At 35.0% G+C, this 8914-nt stretch overlaps 1 protein-coding gene across 1 annotated transcript in view; it reads right to left on the bottom strand.

The window, feature by feature from the left end:
- Window positions 1-8354, bottom strand: part of LOC107753867 (EGF domain-specific O-linked N-acetylglucosamine transferase-like) — an 8969-nt gene extending 615 nt beyond the window's left edge. The window contains exons 1-13 of the mRNA XM_016570139.1: window positions 8328-8354; window positions 8176-8199; window positions 7832-7932; window positions 6506-6610; window positions 5576-5682; window positions 5373-5476; window positions 3720-3812; window positions 3568-3642; window positions 3187-3273; window positions 2213-2281; window positions 1963-2024; window positions 1745-1864; window positions 228-330 (exon numbers count right to left, since the gene is read on the bottom strand). Of these exons, the coding sequence (XP_016425625.1) occupies window positions 228-330; window positions 1745-1864; window positions 1963-2024; window positions 2213-2281; window positions 3187-3273; window positions 3568-3642; window positions 3720-3812; window positions 5373-5476; window positions 5576-5682; window positions 6506-6610; window positions 7832-7932; window positions 8176-8199; window positions 8328-8354 (1077 nt within the window). The remainder of the gene's footprint in view (window positions 1-227; window positions 331-1744; window positions 1865-1962; window positions 2025-2212; window positions 2282-3186; window positions 3274-3567; window positions 3643-3719; window positions 3813-5372; window positions 5477-5575; window positions 5683-6505; window positions 6611-7831; window positions 7933-8175; window positions 8200-8327) is intronic.
- Between the last annotated feature and the right edge of the window lie 560 nt (window positions 8355-8914).

Below are 8914 nucleotides of genomic sequence, written 5' to 3'. Positions count from 1 at the left end.
TGTGTGTGTATACACACACACACACACACACACACACACACATCATAATTAATAGAAAGTATATAGAATTTTTTCAAATAGTTAATATAACTTGCTAATAGGAAGTTATACCACTAGTTTGAAGGTACTAACATGACTTAAACTGAATGTTACTGTATATAGGAATACTGGGATTAAAAATAGTAAACTGGAGTGAATCCAGGCAGCGGTGTGTGTGCTCTCCTCACCTTATCCTGGGGGAACACTTTGTCCCTTTTCTGCCAAGTCATGTAATGGACTCCCCTCAGTCGGGCCAGATCACGGTAGCAGCTCTCATCTTGACAGTTATACCTGTGGAATACAGAAAGAGGGATGTTTTATGTCCCAAACTTAGCAGGCGGTGGCCCACAAAGCCTCCACAGACTCCATTTGATGGATAACTGTTTAATTAGGCTGTATTTCATTGTCACACACATACAGACACAGTCAGATGCTTCCCTCCTCCGTAACACACATTAAGAAGTACATCGTACAGCACAGAAGCTTGACTGCATCCACTTGAGTATTTGGTGGATGTATAACACGACATGAGTGTCAGACGCACAGATGAACACTGGGGAATATGTCTTAACACGTGCAGATAGGTGTCGAGGAAAAACAGCGCTCTGAAGCCAATCGTGATGTATTCATTTATCAGTAGAGAAACAGAAAGACACTTTTCTAAAGTGCAAGGATGCAACCAAATGTTCACAAATGATGGTTGTCAGAGGGGGGGTCTAATGATAAAATTGTAAGAATCAGTCACTGGAAAACCTTCATCGATCGCCCACTTTGCTGTTTCTGCTGTTCTTTGAAGAGTCATTGGGAATAAACGTTTGGTGTCAGTAAGTTTTTTTTTTTTTTATTCGGCAAGGACACATTAAATTGATCAAAAGTGACAGTAAATGTTATAATGTTACAAAAGATTTCTATTTTAAATAAATGCTGTTCTTCTGACATTTCTATTCATTAACCTGAAAAAAACCCCGCTTCATGGTTTCCACAAAACTATTAAACAGCACAACTGTTTTCAACATTAATAATAATAAGAAGAAATGTGTCTTTAGCAGCAGAACAGCAAATCAGCATATCAGAATGATTTCTGAAGGATCATGTGACACTGAAGTAATGATGCTGATGATTTTTACCAACCCAACATTTTTAACAGTAGTGAAAGTATATAGAAAAATTATTAGCAGGTATAGTACAATAATGAAGTCCTATAAGGCTGTGCATTATTATTGTTTTCTGTTGCTTTGTCATGATCACAACATCATTTTCTCAATATAAAAAAAGTGAATATAATAAAAGTAATAAAACTAAGTGATCTTGATTTTTATTTTTTTCTTGGTCTAAAGTTAACAAAAGACATAAGGATAAGCAACTCCATTTTTCCTCTTAGGACTGAAGTCCATCATGCTAATGCTTCTCACATTTGTCATGTATAATGCGAAATAGATGTTTAAGTTTCTATAAATAGTTTCTAACCTCAAAATATCCCGTTTGGTTGTGTTAATACAAACATGTTCAAAGTGTGACTTCAGAAATGGTATAAACATTATTTAAACACTGTAAACTGTAACTAATAACTGTTCATATGAACTCAGAGGGTTTTAAAGTGCCTTAGAAAAAGTGAAGAAGTATTTACATTCCTCAGACTGACAGTAGACAGTGTAGCTGTCCACACAGATCATATAGAAAGCAGAGAGATACAAAAGCCACGTACAATTCAAATATGACGGCCCAGTCGGGAAGAAAGAGGAGGTGGGTCAGTCCGGCTCCATGCATCCCAATGAAGATATCAGAGTGGTGTGTGACGCGGATCTGCTCCAGAAATGGCATCTCCCTACGAATACACATCAGCTTTCAATCACGCAAGCACCAAACTCGGCCTTCTCCAAAGATATCGATACATTTAAAACCAACATAGACTGAATCACGCACTTGTATTTGTAATCCACCAGCTTGACCTCGAATAAAGGCACAGTCTTCAAGGCATTGATAAGCTGCACACACACACACACAGTGGGGATTCAGAGGGTGATTAACGAGACCTCACACTCATGTGGACAGAGGCCAAGTAAATCAAGGCTTTTTACCAATCAGGGGTTCTCCAGCAAATAAGAGTTTAAATGGGCAGTTACGGAAGCAGAGTGATAAATCAATGATGAGCAAAGAGAGAGAGAGCACTCACCTCCTGCTGGTTTATTATCCTACGGTACTCAGTGCTTCTTGCCAACAGTGTGACACGGACTTGGCCCTCCTGACAGAGCAGGAGGACATCACAGATTTCATACATATTTCAACACACATTTGTATCTTAATATGAATATATAAGCTATATATATTTTATAACATCTATAATCCAGTTTCAGATATAGGAATGTATTATTTAAACCTTTAATTAGGAGGGGAAAGAGAAAGTAAATGTGCGGAAAGAAAGAACCCGGCCTTATTGACAAGCACAAAGACAATAAAAGAATAAGTTGTCCAACACCGCCATCTAGTGGCAGATAGTTTAATCATATCAATAACTTAAAGTACGTCATATTACTACATTATAATTTATATGACATTAATCTAAACATTACTGCAAATCAACCTATTTAAAAGTTGGTGGCAAAAACTTTTGAATTTATACCTAATAAAAATATATTATAATATAATAATTATTTAAGTTATAATAATTTAAATGTATATTTAAAATGGAATAAAAATAACATATCATGTAATAATTATTAAAATGTATAAGTACAATTAATCTAATATAACGTTATTATTTATTTAGAAGTATGAGTTCAAATCAATTTAATATTTAAATAAAAATAAATAATATAAACATGAAATTATAATTTAATAATTTATTTAAATTGACTAAATTAATTTAATATAAAATTAATGTATACATAATAATACTACTACTAATAATAATAATAATAACAATACATTTTAATTTAATTATTCTTTATTTAAAATTATATAAATAAAAAATATATACTTTTTTGTGAAGGTGAAATCAATGTGTTTATGTCAGGAGGATGAGATGGTTGAGTTTATATATTTTATTATTTCATTCAGAGAGTATGACTGTTTCTCAATGCTACTATGAGAATACAGGGATCAAATCATGATCTGTATTTGTGTGTGTGTGGATTCAAGCATGTTTACCTTTGGTCCATCTTGTGAGACACCAAGTCGATAAAGTACATGCTGGGAAAACGCCTTGAACAGCCCCTCGCTGTGGCAGTCACAGATCTATCAAATTACACACACACACACACACACATCTGTCAGTTAAATCTTCTCTATATGTCATTTGCACACAGAGGGCAGAGGCACACAATCATTAATATGAGGATGATTTGAGCGACAGCACCAGATGAGTTCAGTCTCACACAAGGCAAATGTTCTATATCACACACACAGCATCCACCGATGTCACGCAGAGACGCATTAACATAGACAAATGACAGCAGATGAACATGATGAGATGAACAAATGCTAAATGGGGGGGAAAAGAAACAAATGAGAGGTGTGTAGGATACGTACAAGAGGAGTGTTGTAGAAAAGGCCATATCGCATTCTTGGAAGGAGTGAGAAAAACGCATCGTCTCTGAAACACACCTGTGAACAACGCACTTTTAAATAAACACTCAGATGCTGAGAAAAATGTGAAGTGATATGGAGCAAATGCCTTTTACCCTTTTGGAGTCAAAGTTTTTGAGGTGAATAATGTCATAATCGGTAAAAGCCTGCCACGTTTCCCTGAACAGGTCGCCATATCCATACAAACTCTGATAGATAAAACAACAAAATAAATGAGAGTTCAAACAGCTGATAAATATGCAGTGATCACAATAATCCACAGGTGATCAAAATGACTCAGGTCCATCAATTAACATCTTGTGAAGTGAAAAGCTGTGCGTTTGTAAGAAACAAATTTATCATTAAGAAGCCCATAATTAATAAAAAGAAAAACATATCCTCCAGTAAAAAAGTCCATCCCCTGTTGTCCTTTCACATCAAAATCTACCAACATATTTGCTTAAAATCATTTTGGACTGTTTTCTCTTGTAAACGCTGCTTGGTCTGTGCATATTTCTCTCCTAAGTCAGACGAGGAACGGTTTGAAGTAAAAAAATTCTTAATGAAGGATTTGTTTATTTAAAACCCACTATTTTTCACTTCACAAGACATGATGGACTGGAGTCGTGTGGATTACTTGTTGAAGTTTTTATCAGCTGTTTGGACTCTCATTCTGACGGCACCCATTCGCTGCAGAGGATCCATTGGTGAGCAAGTGATGCAATGCTACATTTTCTCCAAATCTGTTATGATGAACAAACAAACTCATCTACATCTTGGTTGGCCTGTGGATGCGTGCATTTTCAGCATATTTTCATTTTTGGTTTAATTATTCCTATTTTTGGAATATATTTTTTATTAATTGTAATTTTAAATGTTAACTTAATTAGAAATTTCTTTTTTTTAAATCTTTTCAAAATAGAAAGTTTAAAAGAACGACATTTATTTGAAATATAAATCTTATAAATGTCTTTACTGTAACTTTTAAACAATTTAATGTCTCCTTATGGAAGGGGGAAAAAAATGTATTTCTTGAAAAACAAAATAGTAGTAGTAGTAGTAGTAGTATATTTTTATTTAACACCATGTCAGCATCTTAGGCTATTTTCATGGCAAAAACAATTCAAAAAATACAAGTAAAAACAAATACAATAAAAACCAGCAAACAAACAAACGCAAGTTATATTACACAAGATTTTTTGAAAAACAAAATCTTACTGACCCCACACTTCTGAACAGTACTCTATGATAGCTTTATGAAACCAAATCTCATTCACATTTCTGCATATTCAAAATATTGGCCACTAGACAAATTCTAATCCTTTCATAATCTCTCTTCATCTTCTATTAAAACTACAATCTAACATGACCATTCAAAGTCTGGACACATGCAATATAATATTATGAAGCAGATTTATACATTTGCATTGTTTCATACAAAAAAAGTATCCTTCTTTCGCCACACCCCTCCATTCTTCCTTCTCTTCCTCACCCTTGAAATAACAGCATTTGAACAATAGGCAGGATAAGGTTTCCTCGTAAGTCACTTTATTTTAAGCCAACTGTTTCCTTTTTCTCTTTCTCTTTTAGGATCTGCACACCTCCTGAAACTGTGGCAGTCGGTTTAAACAACAAACCTTCTGTTACACTGTTTTCTAATACTGACAAGTAAGAAACATCTGTTTGTAAGAAATGCTCTCTGGTTGATTTACTGGAGGACATACTGGAAGCAAACAAAGTTTGTTTGTTTAAGAGAAATGAATACTTACTGTGTCCCACATGACAAGGTTTATGTCACAGCTGAAGGAATTGTTGAGGTGCTGAGAGATGTAGAGGTTGACAAAGTCACAGAAATGATGGTACATGTTCACTCCTGTAAAAGACAAGCAAAATATGCACTTTTTTTTTAAACCTTAGCACTTGTGAAGACTAAACAAAAAACTCTAAATAAAAAATTCCACAAAAATATCACCTGCATCCAGCTTCATGAAGACGGTTGGTCTGTCGATTATAACATCACAATGGCCATCATCCAGGGGGTGGAAGTCAAGCTCTGAGTATGTCTGCAGTTCAGCAAACCTGAGAGAGAAAAACACATAACTCACAAGTTGTATGGGCCATTTTTATGGCACTTTTTGGAAGTGGTAGCCAATGATCATGATCTATTATAGAGTTTCATGAACATTCTTCAAAATATATATTTTTTGGTGAACAACAAATGATTTCAGGTGAGTAAACGATGACAAAAAATTATTTTGGGGTAAACATCAGGAAATATTAGCACATATACTGTACATTATTAAAATGTTTGAGGATGGTAATTTTTTTGTTTGTTTTTGAAAGAAGCCTGATTTGCTCACCAAGACTGCATTTATTTAATCAGGAATACAGCAAAATTGTGAAATATTTTTACAATTTAAAAATAACTGTAACTTATATTTGTAACTTAACTTATGTATTTGAACATATTTTAAAATGTCATTTATTCCTGTGATGCAAAGCTGAATTTTCAGCATCATTACTTCAGTCTTCAGTGTCACGTGATCCTTCAGAAATCATTCTAATATGCTGATATGCTAATCAAGAAAAATGTCTTATTATCATCAATGTTGAAAACATTTGTGCTGCTTAATATTTCTGTGGAAACCATGGTATATATTTTCAGAAATGTAATGCATCCTTGCTGAATAAAATTATTAATGTATTTTTAAAAATCTTACTGACCCCATTTTTCAAAGTTTGTGTTATATATATACTAATATATATATATATATATATATATATAGTTTATCAATCTTAGTTCTTAAATGTTGTGTAACACAGGTAATGAAAATATTAACACAAAAACAACCATTAACTCTTTTTTTTAATTATTAATATTTTTTGGACATTAGTTATTTACCAAGACTGAAAAGGACTCTTGTGTGTCCCTTCTGCGGCTAGTGCTTTACTATTAAGGCTGCAGTGACCACCGATCTCACCCTGTTCCAGGAAATCCTCTTTATACCTGCAGTGACATAGAGGAAGAGAGATGGAGAGAAAGAAAGAAAAAAAGACAGCTCATTTAGACAGGAAATTCTCACAGTTCTGCCAAACAGAAAACAATATCAGAGTTTTGCATCAGCATTTTCCTTGACCTCAAACAACCCTAGAGGGGGTCCACTTACCTCTCATGACCTCTGCGGGGACTCCTCAAGTCCAGGTATAGGTTTATGGCCCTGCAGAACCGCATATGACTGGTGCACTTCAGAGAGGAATCGCCCTTAAATGTTCGTTTAAGGTATCTAACTATGTCCCCATAGATGAGTTTCTAAGTATTTAATGCAAATCATCTTCTTAGAAGTGAGCATATAGGGTCTCTAAAATAACACTTCTTGTCTCACTCTCAGCTCCACACACACATTTCATACATTTCCTGTTGTTCTTTTAGCTCATCAGAATAACTCAAGCATTCTGGTGAAGCACTCAGAGAGTCTAAAGAACACTCTTTAGTAGAGTAAAGCAAATAATAATACAATTTCCCCCACGTTTCTAATTCTTATACAAACATAACTGGGTAGCACTTCGCAATAAAGTTTTGAACAAAAACATAAAAATGCAGAACTGTTTTTAACATTGATAATAATAAGAAACGTTGAGCACCAAATCAGCATATTTACATTATTTCTGAAGGATCATGTGACACTGAAGACTAAAATAAATAATGGCTGCTGAAAATTCAGCTTTGCCATCACAGAAATAAATTAAATTTTTTAATATATTAGAATAGAAAACAGTTATTTTAAATCATAAAAATATTTCACAATTTAACTGTTTTTGCTGTATTTTTTGATCAAATAAATGCAGGCTTGGTAAGCATAAGAGACTAAAAAACATTCAAAAATCATACCAACATCTGAGGAATAGTGTAGGCAATATCTGCAAATACTGCTTGGTATTCACAACAAAATATAATTTCTGTCATCATTTAGTAACCTCATGTGATTCCAACCGTTTGTCGTCCACAAAAGGAGATATTTTGTAAAATGTTAATGCTCCACTTTTCCATACAATAAAAATCGACCGTGATCATTGGCTACAATCTCCAAAAAGTGTCCCATATACATTCTGATCACTTAAAGCTATTCAATAGCTTTGAGGGTGAGTAAATAGTAAGTAGATAGTGAGAAAATCTAAAAGTGTTTCAAAAATGTGACTTATTTGAGTAGGTCAGCAAAGAAAAGCATACCATCCCAAGTCAAGACTGGTGCACACAGGATAGCTGAACCTGTGCTCAGGGGAGCAGCTCTTTTCATAACCCCAGCAGGCCTTCTTGAGCAGCAGAGCATCCTGCCAGCCAACAGAGACACACAAAGCTAAGAGAACAACTCATTTATAAACATCTACAGCATATGCACAACACTAAATGTTAGTGATAAAGTCACAAGCAACAGATGCCAAAACGAACAGCCTCCATTGCCCCGTTTGAAAACTATTACAGTTGATGCACGACAATGTCCTTGGAGAATATCCCACTGATTTTTAAAGCAACTTCACCAGACATTCAATCAGAAACAAGAGAAAATGGCTTACTTTAAAAGGGCAAAGTGGGTCCTCCTTGCAGAGTTTGGCCAGTCATTTGTTGTTGTGCAGAAAGAAAGGAATATGCTGCTGTAGTCCAGCTGTGGTGTGCGGCTGCTGTCCTGCCTGCTGTCTGCGGCCGAGATGGTTTTATAAGTGCAGACCAGGCACAGAGCTACCAGCAGCAGCATAGTCCCTCAAGCCACATGGAAGGAACCACACTGGCTCTCAGCACCTACAATCATTTATGAGAAAGGCAGAGAGACAGAGAGAGAGAGAGAGAGAGAGAGCACAAGAGTGTTTAGAGAAAGAAAACGAATGCTTTACAGGGGAGGACAAACACCAAAGCTCTGGAAGTAACCATAGTGTGGGAACCTGCAAATGAACGTATCCTTCTCCATGTGGAACTCGTACCACAGGAAATATTAGTGACCTTTTTCCTTCAATTGTTCAAGCAATAAGGCCAGAATTGAGGGAAATTAATAGAAAAACAAGTACACATTCTGCTCATAGCTGATGCACAAGGACCGTGGGAATTACAGACATACTGTATATAAGTTATGACGGAAATGATGGGCATGTAATATGTTCACTGATCTGGGGTAATTTTGAAAGACAGCAGTGAGGATTTCTATATAAAATCATTATGAAATTCTAGTTTCTGACTATTAGATATATAAAAATGCTCTGTAAGATCATTAACTATTTTACTTATCCATAATGCCCAAATCTGTTATTATTTTTCATCAGC

This window comes from Sinocyclocheilus rhinocerous, unplaced genomic scaffold (assembly GCF_001515625.1).
Source record: "Sinocyclocheilus rhinocerous isolate Xijiao unplaced genomic scaffold, SAMN03320098_v1.1 scaffold711, whole genome shotgun sequence".
NCBI classification, from domain to species: Eukaryota; Metazoa; Chordata; class Actinopteri; order Cypriniformes; family Cyprinidae; genus Sinocyclocheilus; species Sinocyclocheilus rhinocerous.
The sequence above is the reverse complement of the archived record's forward strand: the minus strand, read 5'-3'. Positions and strand labels throughout refer to the sequence as shown.